The sequence below is a fragment of the Leucopleurus acutus genome, assembly GCF_964270905.1.
Source record: "Leucopleurus acutus genome assembly, chromosome: 10".
Lineage (NCBI taxonomy): Eukaryota > Metazoa > Chordata > Mammalia > Artiodactyla > Delphinidae > Leucopleurus > Leucopleurus acutus.
In genome coordinates, this window is record NC_139153.1 from 95,421,553 (window position 1) to 95,442,598 (window position 21,046).

The 21,046-nt window shown below is 41.9% G+C and overlaps 1 protein-coding gene across 1 annotated transcript in view; it reads right to left on the reverse strand.

Annotated features, from left to right (window-relative positions):
• The window catches only part of PHACTR1 (phosphatase and actin regulator 1), a gene marked incomplete at its 5' end in the record, with an annotated part of 535,964 nt that overhangs the window by 68,942 nt on the left and 445,976 nt on the right, over positions 1-21,046 (reverse strand). The window contains 2 exons of the mRNA XM_082848323.1: positions 7,042-7,245; positions 9,340-9,507. Coding sequence (XP_082704449.1) covers positions 7,042-7,245; positions 9,340-9,507 — 372 coding nt within the window. The remainder of the gene's footprint in view (positions 1-7,041; positions 7,246-9,339; positions 9,508-21,046) is intronic.

Consider the following 21,046-nt stretch of genomic DNA (forward strand, 5'->3'; position numbering starts at 1 on the left):
TGAGGCGCACAAGCTCAGTAGTTGTGGTGCGCGGGCTTAGTTGCCCCACGGCATGTGGGATCTTAGCTCCCCGACCACGAATCGAACCCGCGTCCCCTGCACTGGAAGGCGGATTCTTCACCACTGCACCACCAGGGAAGTCCCTAGATCCATAAATCTTATAAAGGCAAATGAGGACAACTACAGTTCATCTCTAACCCTACACCCATCTGATGCACGATATTTATTCACTGTCAGAGGACACACTCAGATTTCTTGCATTTATACTGATGGTGGTAGCTGGTCTAACCATCTGCAGGGTATCCCCCTATCCCCATGAAATTCCGAGTGTCCTCCCTGACACCTAAGGCTGGACCACAAGTTTGCCCGATGGATGACTGTCATGTTCTAACTGCTACCCTTATGGGAAGTTGCTTTTCGACCTGGGTTATCATGTTTCCTTCAGACACCACAGAACCCACGAGAATCAGATTTCATTTTTAGCAGCACTCAGAGCCGGAGAACAATGTGCACAGCTTCTCCTAGAGAAGCAAGTGTCCTGCCAAGAACTCATGGGCAAATGACCACCCAGCTCCTCCTCCAATGCCTCTGCAGCGGGGCTCTATGCCTCTCATGGCCTCCTGTCCTCCTGCAGAACAGCACTAGCTAAGGACACAGCAGGGAACAAGGCAGACTAAATCCCCACCCCCGGGGACACTTACCCCTCGGACACTGAAACAACGTCCAAGAGGAAGAGCCAAGGGCAGCCCCAGTTACATTCATCCATCCAGTTGTAAATCCATCCAGCAGCAGTAGCATCCACCTTATCCGAACATCAAGGAGACAGGCTTGGTTGACATCAAGCAAATGCTGCTAAAAGGCCACAAGAGATGCCCTCTTCCTCCTCCGAAGTTAAATACCTCGTTGTGGCTTTCAAGGTTCTCCACAGTTACCCTCAACCCACTGCTGGCCTGATCTTTCTCGACTTCCCTACAGGAATCCCACATCCCTGCCAAGCTGCGCTATTTGCTATGCCTTGAACATGCTATGCCTTGCATGCATGTGCCTCTGTGAGCCCTGCTTCCCACTTCCTGGAAAGCTCCTCACCCACATCCCTACTAGTTTTGCTTATCTTTATGGCCTGTCTTAAACATACATCCTCCTCCATGATGCTTTTCCTGATTCCTCCCAAAGGATTTGATCTCTTACTATTTGAATTTCTTTAGAACCATGTTTATACGTCTTCACATTAAACATTTTCCGTAGCTTACAACCACCTACGACTCTGAGAAGAAAACACTTTTTGTAAATGATATCAGGGCTGGAAGAGCACTTTGCTCATGGTGCGAAAAATACACAAAATATAAGTGCCATTCAGCCTTACAAAGGAAGGAAATCCTGCCACATGCCACAACACGCGTGAGCCTGAAGGACGTTACGCTAGGGGAAAAAAGCCAGCCACGAAAAGACAAACACTGTATGATGCCATTTATATGAGGTACCCAGAGCCGTCAAATTCATAGGAACAAGGAGTAAAATGGAGGTTCCCAGGGGCTAAGGGGAGATGAAAGAGAAAGGGGTGTTTTTAATAGGCAGAATTTCAATTTTGCAAGATGAAAAAGTTCTGGAAATCCGTTGCACAATGTGATTATACATAACATTACTGACTGTACATTTAAAAATGGTTACGGTGGCAAATTTTATATTATGTGTTTTCACCACAAAAAGAAACGTGCCAAGTGAATTAAATCTCCAACCTAACAGCGCTCCAAAAAAAGAAAGGTATTTTGTTGCAATCTTTGCCTTGATCATAGATGTCAGAGCAGAAAGCATCCTTTTAATCATGTTTTAATCCATAGATAGCCCTTAGAGGCACTAAGAAAAGAATTTCTGCATTTTGAGAAAAGAAAATCGAGACCGGAATACTATGGAGAAATGGGTATAAACAGTAAATTCAGGCAAATTTCCCACTCCTTCAAAATAGCAGTTATCGAGAGATTGTGAACCTTAAACCTCTTTATGAGGCCTCTGGGTTACGATTCATTTTGTCCGTTTAAAAGCACAGATGAGGTCCAGGGTCTCAATGGTCTAATCATCAGTTTTCTCGCACTTTCTGAGTAGAATACCAGGAGGGAAGGCAAGGACAGAGACAAAAGTAGTTAGATGATTTTGGAGGGTTGGAGAGGAAGCTGAAAGAGGAGAACAAAGAGGGTGGGGTGGGATATACTGAGGAGAAATGGGGACAGAGAAACCTAATGAAATTACAGATCAGAACGTGGGTATAGAACAGCTCACTGTAGACACTGTCCTCAAAACTAGAGAGACAGCTCTAAATAGAAATACTGGTTTTACCTTGACAAGCTCTGCATAGAGGATTCTCATTAGACACATGCTGGGGCTGAAAAAATACCACGGGGCATGGCTGCTGTCTGGCAGGGAAATTTGCAGTTGCAAATACTTCATAACGTTGAAACTAGCAATCAACCAGTTCTGATAATACAGTAAGCTTCCCTGTGTTTCAGGTTCTAAAGACAGTGCAACTATACCCTGGGCCTGTCCACATTAGCAGAAGGACTTGTTTCTAAGGATCAGCAAGAGTTCCCTTTCTTTGCTGAGCTGTCGGTTTCTAACTGTGGTCAAGTGCTTCCCATGTGATCGGCCCCATTCTTGATTCTTAGACTGTCTCTTTCTAGCATGTTCTTTGAAACTCTTTATAATCGAGTGCCTTAAGAACGTTACTTATTTTCGAAAGGCTGGGCAGTTTTTTGGTCTTTGAGTTATACAAACAAAGCAGATTTTCTAATTTCTTAAACAGATTAAAAACCAAAGAGAAAATAAAAAAGCAAACCAAAACAAAAAATAAATAAACAAAACCCAAAGAAAACGAATGATTCCGTTGTTACGAATTTCAAGAATAGGTATCTTAGTAGAGATGTTAGAGCATCTCACAACGGAGATCTCTTAGTAGAGATTCCGTTGTTACGAATTTTAAGAATAGGTATCTTAGTAGAGATGGTATAAACTAACAGTTAAGAGGAGGGCTCTGGGGCAAAACAAAATGGGTAGAGTCTGTCTCTGGACTTACTAGCTACGTCACCATGACTGAGTAATCTAACTTCTCTGAATTTCATTTTCCTCCTCTGTGAAAAGGAAGGAATAAAGAAAATAGTATCTACCTCATAGGACTAAATGGTACGTTGTAAATTTCTCCAAAAATGGCACCTGCCATTATTACCCAAGTGTGACTGTCAGACTGTGAAGCTCAGCTGTCACAGAAGTTGATTATCCTTCCTTCCAACGGCACTTGTGGGCTACCTAATCACAGGTACCTTATGCAGAAGGGCTGGATTATTCACGCAATGTTTAACATCTGACTCCTGGAGCCAGGACGGCTGGAGAGGTGATTGATGGAGACTTAGAAAAGTAGGAGACAGTATTTTTTGCTTCCGCTCCCCTTCTCCTCTGGGGTCAGCCATTATTCCAAGAAGGATGCGTTTTGAGAATCATTATCTCAGATCATATTCGTTATGCAACCAGCTCTGCTGGGCACTGTCCTTCCGGAACGGAAGGGAAGCTCACACCCAACAACTCCTGACCCTGTGATACAGGCCGCTGTGCATACTGACGTTGGAGATAAGAAGGATGAAGATGACAACAAGAGAAGAGGAGTTTGGGAGAGCAAGAGGGCTTCCCTCTATCCGGCTAAAGAACAGAGAAAACGTATAAGGCAAATAGTCTCCAAGTTAATTACGATTTTCCTGATCAAATGGAAGCAAATGCCAAAGCAGAGCTATTTCTGCATATCTTTCCCTGCTCGTGCGCCCAGAGGTAGCCTCCGCCCAGGCTCACGCTTCCTCCAGTATCTACTGGACCAGTAACCACTGTCACTCTTTACCAGCCATGCTCGGTGCCTTTCAAGTTGTTGTCTGTTTCCTTTCAAAAATGTCGACAGAACGACGGACACTGAGAACATGCTAAAACTCTCAACTTAAGAGTTCTAGAATTCTCAGCTTATTAATTCCTGCTCACATGGCCCAGGTGCCTCTAACGAGTAAGAGAACAGGGTTAATGGGGCTGCCTCATGGTGAGGCAGATTCATTATGACTGATTGCTGTCTTACAAAAATGAAGCAAGTCTAATGGAGTTTAAACCCAAAAGGGAAGCACCAGACTGGCAGTCCACACACCCCTGTGCCTGTCTTGCCTTCCGCATATTTAAGAGGCTACCAGGTACAATATGGTAAAGACCATCGGCTTTTATGTATTTTTATCCATTTGACCCAAGCTCTATGGAGGTGAGATGTACAGATAACAGATAAAACCCGCTCTCTCGGGGAAAGAACAACGGAAGCTGGAGAGACTGGGCTGACAGAGCAAGAGAGGCCTGCGGATACCAGGCCACCCAAGTTCTGGGCTCATGGCTGAAGGTGACACGTGCGTCTATTAATTAGGTAACTAGATACATTAGATTTAATGTTAGTTTAAAAAAATGCTGTCAATTCTTCTTTTAAAATGCCTTGTCTACTGGTCCATTCCCTCTCTTCCCACTGCCATCAGTCAGGTGCTTTGAGTTTCTATTTCAACAACTGCAGCGGCCTCTTAAAGTGTCTCCCTGCCTCAGGTTGTTCGATTTAATTCAACCAGTGATTTCGGAGAACGAGACACAGGGCAGGTCTCGGCGGCTTCTCTGTTGGGCCTTCAACCTTCCCCTCTTCCTGTTCATTCTACACAGTGACCCAGGAGTATACCTTAAAGTCTAGTTTTCATCATACCACCCACTCCCCAGCTCAGAAACCTCCAAAGGCTCTCCAGTGCCACGGGAATAAAATCTAAATCCTCACATGCCCTACCTGGTGAACGCTCTCTCTCAATATACCCCAAGACGGACCCGCCAGCCCAGCTCAGCCTCCTTGTCACCGGCCCGAAGCATGGCCACCTCTGAGCCTTTGTGCAGGTCTTCTTTTCTGGAATGTGCTTTCCTCATTCTCTATAAAAGTCCTTCATGCTTTAAGGGTGAGCTCAAGTTTCAGGCTCTCCTAGAACCCTTCTATCAGATTGTGCTGAACCGCAAGTATTACACCCAACAGTAGTTATTCTGGGGCTCTATTTCTGGATATTTAAAACATATATTCATATCCGTATATATATATCATATACTTATACATTGAACCCTCATGTATTTGTACCCACTTTGATACCTAGCACAGTATTCTGCCTAGAGTTAGATGTGCTGAATAAATAGGTACTATATGCAGGAGTTTGTTTTTCAACATTTAATCTTTCTCAAGGGAAATCTGGCATCTAAGTCTTAAAAGGTACACAGCCCTTAAAACGTACGTAATTGACTTCTAGAATTAGAATTAGCAATTCTCATACCAGGAGTAAGTGAGGAAAAACTCAGAGATGCTTATAAAAATACATGCACACTGTTGAGATGTTGCGTTTTTTACAATAAGGAAGATGGAAACCTCTTAAGGGGTCCATCATGTCAATCGGGATCCCCGCCACGTAGCTAACAAAATCACGTTGTGGGATATTTACTAACATGAGAACCAGTTCATAAGTCATCACCGAGAGCAAAAAGCAGGTGATAAAAGAAAATGTACAGCAGTATTTGATTTTTATTAGATAAATGATAGATGGACGGTGGTTATGTCTTAGAGGGAGGCTTACAAGGGCTTTTTTTCCTTTGTGGTTTTCTATGCATTTAAATTTGGGGGCACTAAAGTGTTACTAATGTGTTGAAGGAAATTTGCTCTTTTGAACCACAAACCCTGACTTGGATGGATGTGTACATTGATAGAGGAGCTTGACACAAACTTATATTTAAATTGTAACCTAATAAAACTCAGTGCCATGTGAGAGACATCCTGCCACCGTGGAAACAACATTCACTGAACTAGGAGTTGGGAAACACAGGGTCTAACGGCGGCTCTACTGCAGAATTCCTGCCAGCCCTGGAAAAGTCACTTATTTTCTTGAACCTCAGGTTTTTAATGATAAAACAGGTGAATATTCTTTCATCCCCATCCCATCTTACAAAAGTATATAGAGATCAATTAGAGACTATTTATAAAAATAGCAAACATATTGTAAGTCGATCAGTGTCAGGTGGGATCTTTATCAAGGTTGGAGAAACACTCCTCTGAAATCTTGAATCTCTGATTACACCACAACCTTAAATCACAAAGTCATGACCGATTCGTGTGCTAATGTGCCGTGAAGTGCAATTTCACTAAATGCTCAATTTAATAACTGTGGGTGCATTTGTTAAATAACACTTGAACAATGAAAAGATAAAATCATTTCAGGTTATTACAAGATACTGAATATAGTCCCCTGTGCTATACAGTAAATCTTTGTCATGTATCTATTTTGCAGATAGTAGTTTGTATCTGTTAATCCCGATTATAATCTGAAAGAAATATATAACTGAGTCACTTTGCTGTATATCTGAAACTAACACAATATTGTAAATCAACTATATTTCAATTTTTAAAAAGTTATTTTAGGACAACATTCCTCAGCTTGCTCTTGTCTAAAAGTATTTCCCACAATACTCTGCAAATTACTGTCTTTGCCTTTTTCTCCCCCGCCCCCAAAAGAGAACAGCACAGACATAAATTTTAATAGAAGAAATACACTGGGCTTCAGACGAATTATTTAAAGACAAAAAATTTAAAGTTTGGCAAACTCATTATGAAGGGAGCAGGCGCTACTCGTTATCTCTGCAAAGATTTTGATGGTGAATCTAATTCACCTACATGGGCAAGTAATCTTTACTTAGCCACATAAACGCCAATGTACATGTTTACAAATGCACACGACTGCAGCCTCTTAGCCTACGACTGGCAGGTGCATATCGCATGCTTCTGGACACGAACACACAAACCCAGGTCACGACGGCATGTACCAAGACACACACAGAAACCCTCAAATGTCCCACAGAGTGACCTGACCAAAGAGGTGCATCGGGCCCCAGAGAAAAAGAAAAAAAAGCACAAGAAAGGATCCCTTGAAGGGAAGGCACGGCTGCGGGTCCCCAGAAGACATCTTGACTCACCTGTTAAGTGGTTGGCAATCCTGGCACTGGGTTTGGGAGGCAGGGCAGGGGGCTGCTTGAGGAGAGAGAGCTGCTTCACTGGGGTCTCCGCATGGTCTCCAGGGAAAGCAGCAGGTTTTTTGGGGGGCAGGAGCAGGACGGATTTGGCTGAAGGATCTTGGGGCAGGACTCCAGACTCACTGGCAGAGGGACTCTCTTCAGACACTGAGGGGACAACCACATGACACACAGCGACATTACACAAACGCAGTGCAGGTGCGGCCGGCAGAAGCCGGAGGGCACACAGGACAGGGTTAGCGACACAGCAGAGCACCGACTGCCCCAGGCTGTCAAAGTAGGGTGTTAAAGGGAGGACGCCAGAAATCCAATAAAGCCACGGTGAGGGTGGGGAAGTAGCGGGAGGGAGAGACAGAAAACAGAGAGAGCTGGAAGGATGAAGAGGGAGAAGCAGGAAGAGGACACTTCCTCAAACCATCCACGGCTTCACCCCTTCAACCTTGGTGTTCGTAACGCAAATTCTACGGGTGCTCCAAAATGTGACTCATGGGACCACAGCGACAACCGACAGACGGCAGGTGTAGCGGATCAAGGACCAGGAGCCCCCTCTGAACCACACCAGCACCAAACGCCGGCATCTTCCTTTGGCCTGTTTGCCCTTTGCTGGGAAGGAAGAGAGAATGCATTCCGGGGTCTTGTTTTTGCCTGCTGGGTCTCCTTGTGTCCCTGCTCCCCGGGTCTGAGGACAGCCTAGAGGCTGACACTGGGCAGGTGATCCCCACATGCCTGGGGCAGCGGCTGCTCCTCCAGGTTTGGGGCCATCAGAGCTGGGCAGCAGCATCCGGGGGTGCTCTGCAGTTTTAGGGGCTCCTGCCAGCTCCGATACACCTGGGTAAGGTGAAGGATGCTCCAACTCAACACCCTTTTCATTTTCCACCTTCCTTTCTCCTGCACTCGCCAGAAGCATGGTTTTCTGGTTTTGATTCTGCCCACTTCTCATTGCTCTGCCCCGGGCCTGCTTCTTCCTCTCCCCCATGGTGGGGCGGGCGGAGGGCGGGGGGACCAGGACCGGCTCCAGTTAAGAGCTGTCACGGGCGGTAGCACAGGCTCTCCTACCGTGCTGGCAACCCAGCCAGTGACAGAATGAGACCCTACGACTTCCCTGGGATGACAGATCTCACTACAGCCATCACATCCATCCGATCCCAATGTCACAAGGAAGGCTGGGAAGAAGTCTCAATATACTGCTTTAGCTGGAACGATCTCCCCAGCCTGGGGAGGAGGAGGGAAATGCAACTCAGATGCATCTCTCTCCCCCCCACCCCCATCACTGCTACGGGAAGAAAGCCTCCCTGGCCCTCCTCCCTCTCCCCACTCTGGGTAGCAGTGTTTCCGGCAGTCAAAGCCCTGTACACAATCCTCAGGGGAACCAGGTTCTCCCCTGTCTCAGGGGACACTGTTATCATCAGTGCTGGACACACCGATGGAGCAGCGACTCGCTGGGTCCCAAAGTGAAGCATGGCGCTGACTCTGAAACGCCATCCTGCTCGCCTCCCGTCTGAGGTCCGTGACGCAGACTTTGCACACGGTGTGGGGGAGGCCGTGGCCTCCTCCACAGACTCCAGATATTCCCAGAGGCCCCATCCCCCAGGCTTGTCTCCTGACAGCGAGGACCTCTCCTTACTGGCTGTTGGGAGGGTACCGTCTTCTGGCTAATGAGGACCACTCTGCAAACCTTGTGAGGGAGTGAGGACCGGCCACTCAGAGGGCTTTGGACCAAAGCGGGAGTGACAGACGGCATCAAAATGATCTGTCAGCAGGATACCGGTAAATTGTAGACGATTAACACATTAATTGATTTTATATAGTAAATTGGCACAATTTACTAAATCGATATAACTATTAACTGGTATATTGGGATTAGGATTCAAAGGAATACCAGGGCCTTGTGACCAGGTGGACTTAGACAGGTGCCCTACAGAAGCACAGGACTCTCTAGCTTTACCTTAACAGAAACGAGGGTTAGAAAACAGACATTTTAAATCATCAGTATCACAAAACAAGACATATCTTCTTTAAAGAGATTAAGGTTATAAAAGTGTTTTTAAAGACTGTAGAAAAATAAATGGACATATCCTCCATATTTTTACACTCAGCACGTACTAACTGGTCACTTTCATCCCCATTTCCAGGAGATCCTTATGTTCAGGGTGGTTCAAGATAGAAGCCAAAGTCCAGCCAGGCTGAAGCCCCCTAACACCGCATGCCGGGGACCAGTTCCATGTCTAGCAGGGGCATTACCTGTCCCATCCATGATGTCGGAAGGCTGGAGCACCTCGTATGAGCAGGGATCCCTGGGCATCGGGATTGGCTCCATCTCGGACAGGGCGGGCAGAGACAGCTGGCTGGAGCTCAGGGACTGCCCGTTTTCCAGGGAGTCATCTTCATTCGATATGGAGAGCTCCCCGTCTGTCAGAGCGAGGAGAGCGCAGAGTTAGACCACGCCTGCCTTCCAGGCAAGGGTGACACTTACAGCCTGCTACATGAGTCTAGATGCTTTTGAACAATCTGTATCAAGGCCAGTATGGAAAGTCTACACTTGTTCTTTTGCTTTTAAGGCATCTAACCACCAGGGCGACAATTTCCAGTGATCTTCAGCCATATGCCTGTTTTCTCTCCATTCTTCTAATTACTGACAGATGAATGGATAAAGAAGATATGGCACATATATACAATGCAATATTACTCAAGCATAAAAAAGAATGAAATAATGCCATTTGCAGCAACATGGATGGACCTAGAGATTATCATACTAAGTGAAGTAAGTCAAACAGAGAAAGACAAATATGATACTGCTTATATGTGAAATCTAAAAAAAAGATATGAATGAACTTATTTACAGAGACTCACAGACACAGAACATAAACTTATGGTTACCAAAGGGGAAAGGGGTGGGGAGGGATAAATTAGGATTTAGATATACACACTACCATATATAAAGTAGATAGACAACAAGGACCTACTGTATAGCACAGGGAACTAGTCTCAATATTTTGTAATAACCTATAAGGGAAAAGAATCTGAAAAAGAATATATATGTGTGTGTGTATATATGTGTACATACATATATAAAAACGTGTGTACACATATATATGTGTACACACATATATAAGAATATGTGTGTGTATATATATACACGCACACACAAACACACATATATATGTATAATTGAATCACCGTGCTGTACACACCTGAAACTAACATGATATCGTAAATCAACTCTACTCCAACTTTTAAAAATTTGTAAAAATCATTATCTACTATATTTTCTATGTGTTTTTTAAATGGAAATGAAAATAAATTTTTCTTCATAATTTTTTGAAAACTTGGAAAACCTGAGCAGGACTCAGAGATTGGAAAACCAGGTCAGGAATTCCTACTTCGAAGAGCAAAGGGCTTCAAGCACTCAACAAGCACCAGGACACGCTACACCAAGGCCCCAGGAAAAACTCACCCTGTCTTCTCTTTATCTCCGCGCACATCCAATTTCTCTAAATGTTTAGGAGGGCTCTAAGCTCCAGCTGAAGGGCTGCAGCAGCTCAAAGACTCTGGGAGGTGCCAGGATTCTCCCAGTGCCCACCAGTGATCCTGCCAGGCGGGATGCAGACTTTGACCTTGCTCAAAGCTCAGCAAGACGAGGGGCAGCTAGTTAACACCATGGTGGAGGATCAAAGGCTCCCGCACAAGGGCTGTTTGTCAAATCAAAATTCCCCCAGTGTGATTTCATCCTAGCCCCGGGGAGTCCTGGATAACTAGACATTAAAGTCAAATTAATTTTTAAAGAGGACTGAAAGCTATTCCAGTCAGACGAATAAATATCCAGACGAAAGACTCTAAGTTATGTTTCGGTAGAAACACAGAAGCCAGCAAAGCAATTACCTGCCTTAAAATGGGAAGATGGATAATTTGCTTGTAGAAATAAAACAGTAAAATGACTCCAAGGTTAATCTTGGATAAATAATCCTTTCCTTTCGCTCTGTTCCTCCCAAGGCTTTAATTTTATACACAGTGATAATATGGCCGCAAAAGATTCCTCTGCCCACCCCCTTTGCCCCCAATTAGAATTGGCCTGATGAAATGTATGTTCAACAGAGCAATTTACAAAACAACAGGCTTTAGATAGCATATGGTTCAAGGACATATGATATTTGATCTGAATTTTTTATAAACATAGAAAAAATATATATATAATGGACACCAAAAAATCATCTGAAGCAGACAATATAAAGCACTGATTCTTGAAGACTGTGGGTTTTTTTCCCCTTCTTTTCACTTGGCTTTTTTATGTGTCTCAAATGGTAATAGCAGTCACGATAATTGTGATTAACAATATGACGACTTCTTAATAAGAGAAGAGCAGTGCAGACTCTCAGGCCAATGCTATGGAAAGTACACAGCTGAACTGAGCGTACGCAGGATGGGAAGGGCTGTGGGTGTGAGCGTTAGTGCATCAGCGTCCCATAACGGATGGTCCCTGGTCCTCTTAACATGCTTTGGTTTAGCTTGTTCAAACTAACACCGTGGGAAGCAGCTCTACTTCAAATTCCCAGTTGGTGGAATAATGATGTAGCTGCCATTGGGTTTAATACATCTCTGGGAAACCACTTTGATTTTTGATGTTCCAAGTGTAGTAACAGTCTTGGATAAGACAACCAGAGGAGAAAGGGGTTTCAGGGCTGTTGGCCATGTTCTGCTTCTTTGGGGCAAAGATGTGATGGAATGATTGCTATACATTTTAACTGTTAAAAGTACCATAGATGCAACATTAGGGAAAAAAAGATACAACAGAAGTTGCATTACGTTAGATTCTATGAACCTCTGTTTCATCAAGGCAGTTAGCTTAGTGCTAGAAGTTTTGGTGGTAACAGAGAAGCAATATTACTCACTCCTCTTGGGACTGATTAACTCTTAAAAAATTTAGCTCCCTATGGATTAAAAGTGCCTCTACTAAATCACAAAGGCTCAAACCACTTCGGAGAGGAAACAATCTTGCTAATTCCACTGTCACAATTTCTAAATACACATTTTCATTAAAAAAAAGAAAACAGGAGAAAAGAAGAAGAAATAAGACACTGATCATATCTCTACCCTAACAGAAAATTTGTTTTTCAATATTTTCCATAGTTGTAACAAATTTTATTCTGTGTTTTGTTTTTTAAAACTTTTATAAGCATTATAATTTGTATAGTTATCATTTAATAAATTATACTGAATGAATATACATGTTTATTGAGTTATCTCTCTGTGGTTGGTCACAAAGGGATTTCCAGTGTTTTATACTATTATGAAAACAGAAATCTCTGCTGACTACCTTCCTGTATAAAATCTTTTCTGCAATTAGAATTCTCCCCCTTTAGGAGAGATTCCAGTAAATGAAATTTATGTGTATTACTATTTTAATGTCTAGTGACACATACCTAGATCTTGTGAAATTGTTTTCCTACAGGGTTTGTCGATTTACACAGCAGCAATATACAGAGCACACAAATTTCTTAGCTTTTGGTCATCTCCTCCACATTTCCATTGATAACCATGTTTTACCTATTGACCTACCTACTTACATAAATATACGTATATACATATCTAGCAGAAATAAATTAAAACCATGCAATAGGTACAAATTTATTATTAATATCATTTATGACTAACTAAGATGGGAAGTGACAAAGCTAAAATCTGAACTGGATTCATATAACACGGAGATAAAATGACGCTGCTACTGTGAAGTAACTGTTATTTTAAAATTCTTATGACATTTTCAAATGTCCCCAAAAGTAGAAGCATTAATGTAATGGACTCCTTATACTCATCACCAACCTAAGGAATTAGCTGGGAAGTCCTAATGCTTGGTAATTCCAAGTTTGATTCATCTGAAGACTATTTATTTAATTGGCATACAGTTGATGGACAATGCTGTGTTAATTTCTACTGTACAGCAAAGTGATTCACTTTTACATATATATATACACATCCTTTTACATACTCTTCTCCATTATGGTTTGTCACAGGATACTGAATATAGCTCCCTGTGCTACACAGTAGGACCTTGCTGTTTACCCGTTCTATATAAAATAGTTTGCATCTCTAAGACTGTTTAGGCTCTCCATGTCTTTTTACTATTGCCAGCTCTGCTTACCAGCATCATGAGAAAAACTGTGTTTCCCCCCCAGGAAGAACTTAACCCTCCTGAATAAAATGAGTCTTACGGACTATTTGTGCTTTCATCTATCTAGAGCATCACCACCTCTTGCTGTGATGAACGAGAAAGAGCTCACTGAGTACTGGAAATTATTTTGATGTTTTACATGGTCTTCTAAAATTATCTGGAATAATGGTTTTCAAAATGGTGCAATTACCTCCAAGCATAAAACGTTTCCTGCTAGAATGAATTAAGTGTGAACAGGAGGAAGGGAGAAGGCAGGAGACTAGATGGGTTAAGGCAATGGTTCTCAAACTTCAGTGGGCATCACAATTTCCGGGAGGGCAGTAAACACAGATGACTGGGCCTCATCCCCAGAGTTTCTGACCCAGTAGGTTTGGGGATGGGACTGAGAGTGTGCATGTCTTCTTGCGTGACGCCAAAGCTGCTTTTGCTGCTCAGGGTTCCACACTCAGAGAACCACTGGACTGGAGGTAAGGATCGGACAGGCAGGAGAACCTGGAATAGCAACAGTGCCTTTTCACGATGAGGTTTAGGGCAGGGGATGTTGTTCACCTGGCTAACATGGAACAAAGATGGTTGGTTTAAATCTCAAAGAGAAAGCAGGAGGTTGTATTGTCTAACCATGGATTATGAACTTGTCACAAAGGACAATGGGACTGGAGAGAGCAATAGGGTGAAGAAAAGTGAAATGTAAGGCAGATGCAGACATATCTAAAAAGGTAAAATCAGGTCACAGGATTGGTAGAGAAAAGAATGCAGAAGTGAGTGCGGGTCAATGTCATGACTTAAATGATGAGCGGTAGAAGGCAATGGATTAAGACAGAGAACTGGCCACGGCCACTGTCTTCTCTTTCTTGTGGGGCACAAGAAATGAAGACTCTGGTACAATCAGGCTAACACCAAATCAAGAAGAGTGAAGGGAAAGGTGAGAGTGAATGAATTCATTCAACTGACAAACACCTGTTGAGATCTGATCATTAACAACAGGGATCACATACCAGAAACCGCCAACCGTCAGAAATAGATTTGCTATTAGCTCCTTAGGATATACATGGAGAAATTACTGCCAGGTCTGCTGGCTCCAAACCCTGGAGGTGAGCCACACCCCGCCCTGCCTCTCCTCCCACAAGCCAGGCTTTGTGCCAAATGCTAAGGAGAAAACAGACATGCCTTGGGGAAAGAGTGGGCCAAGACATGATGCAGAAAGGCAGACAGGGAGGAATTTGTGCAAGTTAGCTGGTGTGAGAGTTGAGAAAAAGAAGCAAGAGTGAGAAGTTAAGCCCTGAGAAACGGATGAAGAAAAATAAGAGGTGAAGGAAGGTAGAAGATGTGTGTGCTCAGAATAGATGGAGATCACATAGAGGATCTTGTCTTGCATAAAGTTCTCTTAATGTTCTAAAAATACAGTCTATATAAAAGTTGTGTTCCAGAGGATTGGCTCAAAAGATATATTTCAAAATATTGTTTTTGCTCTAATTCAGTTTATTGAGGAATTACATCCACCTATCACTGGATGTCACCTTTGTGACTATATTCCAAAAAAGTTTTGTTTTGTTATTGTTTTGCTTTAGGAATACTCTCGGTTTTAGGGCGACTGACATCAACTACTGATCAATTTAATTTCTCAAAGCTTAAGGTTAACAAGTTGTATTTTTTTTCTAATAAGGAGATGAATGTTGCCATGGGGAATGGGCAACAGGAATCCTTTCGGGTTCTCCTGGATACCTCCATGATAACAGTTTCTACTCTGTAAAAATTGCATGAAAGTTAGACATTTTGTTCTGAGAGAGCTCAGGGATCATGGCCCTTTGAAGCTTAAGACAAAAGAGCCTCAATTTTAATTCTGAAAACCAAAAATACTTGAATATAAACTTAAGCCTGTAATAGGGAAGAACAAATCTGACTCCATACTGGATCTGTTTCTTTTAACCTTTGTATTCCATTGCTTTTGCTACAAGTTAAGAATGTCGCCTAGCACCTGAAATACACAAGAGAGCCCATTCTCAAGACCCTGACCTTTAAAGGTGTAAGGAGATACACAGGAGAGCCCATTCTCAAGACTCTGACCATTAAAGGTGTAACATTCTTCCAATCATAAAGAGTTAAAAAGTTTCAGAACAGAGAACAACATTTGTCTTGGAGGTTTATAGGAACATTGTAATAGGATGTGGACCTATGTGGACAGTTGCAAGAACAAAGGATTCTGGCACCAAGGAGTTTGCACCAACCAACTACACACCCTCCCCCCTTGAGTAGGAAAGAAGCCTGAATTCCAACTTGGGGAAGATGTACACGAGTCCACCATCTTCTCAGTCTGCTGGCTTCCTAAATAAAGTTGCTATTCCTTGCCCTAACAACTTGTCTCTCAATTTATTGGCCTGTTGTACAGCAAGCAGTACAAGCTTGGACTCAGTAATAAGCTCACCACCGAATTTGATTTTCTAGGATATGCACTATGGTTTATATAAAATCCTATGCTTAGAAGTGTATTTCTAGTTGGATACGAATTGCTTACTTGATAAAAAATAGTTGAATATGAGTATAAAGAATTGCTTTACAGCTGTATATTGAACCATTATTGCAATAAATTTCACACAGATTAAAAAACTAAAACTTTAAAACTAGGATAGCAGACGGCAGAGAGCAGGAGCAAGAAGAACTACAATCCTGCAGCCTGTGGAACAAAAACCACATTCACAGAAAGACAGACAAGATGAAAAGGCAGAGGGCTATGTACCAGATGAAGGAACAAGATAAAACCCCAGAAAAACAACTAAATGGAGTGGAGATAGGCAACCTTCCAGAAAAAGAATTCAGAATAACGATAGTGAAGATGATCCAGGACCTCGGAAAAACAATGGAGGCAAAGATCGAGAAGATGCAAGAAATGTTTAACAAAGACCTAGAAGAATTAAAGAACAAACAACAGAGATGAACAATACAATAAATGAAATGAAAAATACACTAGAAGGAATCAATAACAGATTAACTGAGGTAGAAGAACGGATAAGTGACTTGGAAGACAGAATGGTGGAATTCACTGCTGCGGAACAGAATGAAGAAAAAAGAATGAAAAGAAATGAAGACAGCCTAAGAGACCTCTAGGACAACGTTAAACGCAACAACATTCGCATTATAGGGGTCCCAGAAGGAGAAGAGAGAGAGAAAGGACCAGAGAAAATATTTTAAGAGATTATAGTCGAAAACATCCTGAACATGGGAAAGGAAATAGCCACCCAAGTCGAGGAAGGGCAGAGAGTCGCATACAGGATAAACCCAAGGAGAAACACACCGAGACACATAGTAATCTAATTGGCAAAAATTAAAGTCAAAGAGAAATTATTGAAAGCAGCAAGGGATAAATGAAAAATAACATACAAGGGAACTCCCATAAGGTTAACAGCTGATTTCTCAGCAGAAACTCTACAAGCCAGAAGGGAGTGGCATGATATACTTAAAGTGATGAAAGGGAAGAACCTACAACCAAGATTACTCTACCCAGCAAGGATCTCCTTCAGATTCGATGGAGAAATCAAAAGTTTTACAGACAACCAAAAGCTAAGAGAATTCAGCATCACCAAACCAGCTCTACAACAAATGCTAAAGGAACTTCTCTAAGTGGGAAACACAAGAGAAGAAAAGGATTTACAAAAACAAACCCAAAACAATTAATGGTAAAAAAATGGTAATAGGAACATACATATCGATAATTACCTTAAATGTGAATGGATTAAATGCTCCAACCAAAGACACAGGCTTGCTGAATGGATATAAAAACAAGACCCATATATATGCTGTCTACAAGAGACCCACTTCAGACCTAGGGACACATACAGACTGAAAGTGAGGGGATGGAAAAAGATATTCCATGCAAATGGAAATCAAAAGAAAGCTGGAGTAGCTATAATCATATCAGATAAAATAGACTTTAAAGTAAGAATGTTACAAGAGACAAGGAAGGACAGTACATAATGATCAAGGGATCAATCCAAGAAGAATATATAACAATTATAAATATATATTCACCCAACATAGGAGCACCTCAGTACATAAGGCAACTGCTAACAGCTTTAAAAGAGGAAATCGACAGTAACACAATAATAGTGGTGGACTTTTCACACCTCACTTACACCAATGGACAGATCATCCAAAAGGAAAATAAATAAGGAAACAGAAAAACTTTAAATGACACAATAGACCAGATAGATTTAATTGATATTTATAGGACATTCCATCCAAAAACAGCAGATTACACTTTCTTCTCAAGTGCGCACGGAATATTCTGCAGGATAGATCATATCTGGGGTCACAAATCAAGCCTCAGTAAATTAAAATATCTGAAATCATATCAAGCACCTTTTATGACCACAACACTATGAGAGTAGAAATGAATTACAGGGAAAAAAAACGTAAAAAACACAAACACATGGAGGCTAAACAATACGTCACGAAATAACCAAGAGATCACTGAAGAAATCAAAGAGGAAATCAAAAAATACCTAGAGACAAATGACAATGAAAACACGATAATCCAAAACCTATGGGATGCAGCAAAAGCAGTTCTAAGAGGGAAGTTTATAGCTATACAAGCCTACCTCAAGAAATAAGAAAAATCTCAAGTAAACAATCTAACCTTATGCCTAAAGGAACTAGAGAAAGAAGAACAAACAAAACACAAAGTTAGCAGAAGGAAAGAAATCATAAAGATCAGAGCAGAAATAAATGAAAAAGAAAACAACAGCAAAGATCAATAAAACTAAAAGTGGTTCTATGAGAAGATAAACAAAATTGATAAACCACTAGCCAGACTCATCAAGAAAAAGAGGGAGAGGACTCAAATCAATAAAATTACAAATGAAAGAGGAGAAGTTACAACAGACACCGTAGAAATACACAGCATCCTAAGAGACTACTACAAGCAACTCTATGCCAATAAAATGGACAACCTGGAAGAAATGGACAAATTCTTAGAAAGGTATAAGCTTCCAAGACTGAACCAGGAAGAAACAGAAAATATGAAAAGACCGATCACAAGTAATGAAATTGAAACCGTGATTAAAAATCTTCCAACAAAGAAAAGTCCAGGACCAGACGGCTTCACTGGTGAATTCTATCAAACATTTAGACAAGAGCTAACACCCATCCTTCTCAAACTCTTCCAAAATATTGCAGAGGAAGGAACACTCCCAAACTCATTCTATGAGGCCACCATCACCCTGACACCAAAACCAGACAATGATACTACAAAAAAAAAAAAAATTACAGACCAATATCACTGATGAATATAGATGCAAAAATCCTCAACAAAATACTAGCAAACAGAATCCAACAACACATTAAAAGGATCATACACCATAATCAAGTGGGACTTATCCCAGGGACGCAAGGATTCTTCAATATACGCAAATCAATTAATGTGATACACCATATTAACAAATTGAAGAAGGCAAATCATATGATCATCTCACTAGATGCAGAAAACGCTTTTGACAAAATTCAACACCCATTTATGATAAAAACTCTCCAAAAGTGGGCACAGAAGGAACCTACCTCAACATAATAAAGGCCATATACGACAAACCCACAGCCAACATCATTGTCAATGGTGAAAAACTGAAAGCACTTCCTCTAAGATCAGGAACAAGACAAGGATGTCCACTCTCGCCACTACTATTCAACAAAGTTTTGGAAGTCCTAGCCACGGCAATCGGAGAAGAAAAAGAAATAAAAGGAATACAAATTGGAAAAGAAGAAGTAAAACTGTCACTGTTTGCGGATGACATGATACTATACATAGAGAATCCTAAAAATGCACCAGAAAACTACTAGAGTTAATCAATGAATTTGGTAAAGTTGCAGGATACAAAATTAATGCACAGAAATCTCTTGCATTCCTATACACTAATGATGAAAACTCTGGAAGAGAAATTATGGAAACACTTCCATTTCCCATTGCAACAGTAAGAATAAGATACCTAGGAATAAACCTACCTAGGGAAACAAAAGACCTGTATGCAGAAAACTATTAAAGAAAGAAATTAAAGACGATACAAACAGATGGAGAGATATACCATGTTCCTGGATCGGAGGACTCAATGTTGTAAAAATGACTATACTACCCAAAGCAATCTACAGATACAATGCAAACCTTATCAAATTACCAATGGCATTTTTTATGGTAATAGAACAAATCATCTTAAATTTTGTATGGAGGGCTTCCCTGGTGGCGCAGTGGTTGAGAGTCCGCCTGCCGATGCAGGGGACACGGGTTTGTGCCCCGGTCAGGGAAGATCCCACATGTCGCGGAGCAGCTGGGCCCGTGAGCCACTGGCCGCTGAGCCTGCACGTCCGGAGCCTGTGCTCCGCAACGGGAGAGGCCACAACAGTGAGAGGCCCGCGTACCGCAAAAAAAAAAAAAAAAAAAAAAAAAAAATTTGTATGGAGACACAGAAGACCCTGAATAGCCAAAGCAGTCTTGAGGGAAAAAAACGGAGCTGGAGGAATCAGACTCCCTGATTTCAGACTATACTAACAAAGCTACAGTAATCAAGAAAATATGGTACTGGCACAAAAACAGAAACACAGATCAATGGAACAAGATAGAAAGCCCAGGGATAAACCCACGCACCTATGGTCAACTAATCTGTGACAAAGGAGGCAAGGATATACAATGCAGAAAAGACAGTCTGTTCAATAAATGGTGCTGGGAAAACTGGACAGCTACATGTAAAAGAATGAAATTAGAACACTCCCTAACACCATACACAAAAATAAACCCAAAATGGATTCAAGACCTAAATGTAAGACCGGACACTATAAAACTCTTAGAGGAAAATATAGGAAGAACACTCTTTGACATAAATCACAGCAAGATCTTTTTTGACCCACCTGCTAGAGTAATGGAAATAAAAACAAAAATAAACAAATGGGACCTAATGAAACTTCAAAGCTTTTGCACAGCAAAGGAAACCATAAACAAGATGAAAAGACAACCCTCAGAATGGGAGAAAATATTTGCAAACGAATCAATGGACAAAGGATTAATCTCCAAAATATATAAAGAGCTCATGCAGCTCAATATTAAAGAAACAAACAATCCAATCCAAAAATGGGCAGAAGACCTAAACAGACATCTCTCCAAAGAAGACATACAGATGGCCAAGAAGCACATGAGAAGCTGCTCAACATCACTCATTATTAGAGAAATGCAAATCAAAACTACAATGAGGTATCACCTCACACCAGTTAGAATGGGCATCATCAGAAAATCTACAAACAGCAAATACCAGAGAGGGTGTGGAGAAAAGGGAACCCTCTTGCACTGTTGGTGGGAATGTAAATTGATACAGCCACTATGGAGAACAGTATGGAGGTTCCTTAAAAAACTAAAAATAGAATTACCATATGATCCAGAAATCCCACTACTGGGCATAAACCCAGAGAAAACCATAATTCAAAAAGACACGAGGGCTTCCCTGGTGGCGCAGTGATTGAGAGTCCACCTGCCGATGCAGGGGACACAGGTTTGTGCCCCAGTCCGGGAGGATCCCACATGCTGTGGAGTGGCTGGGCCCGTAAGCCATGGCTGCTGAGCCTGCGCGTCCGGAGCCTGTGCTCCGCAACGGGAGAGGCCACAAGAGTGAGAGGCCCGCGTACCGCAAAAAAAAAAAAAAAGACACATGCACCCCAATGTTCATTGCAGCACTATTTACAATAGCCAGGTCATAGAAGCAACCTAAATGCCCATTAACAGACGAATGGATAAAGAAGTGGTGGTACATATAT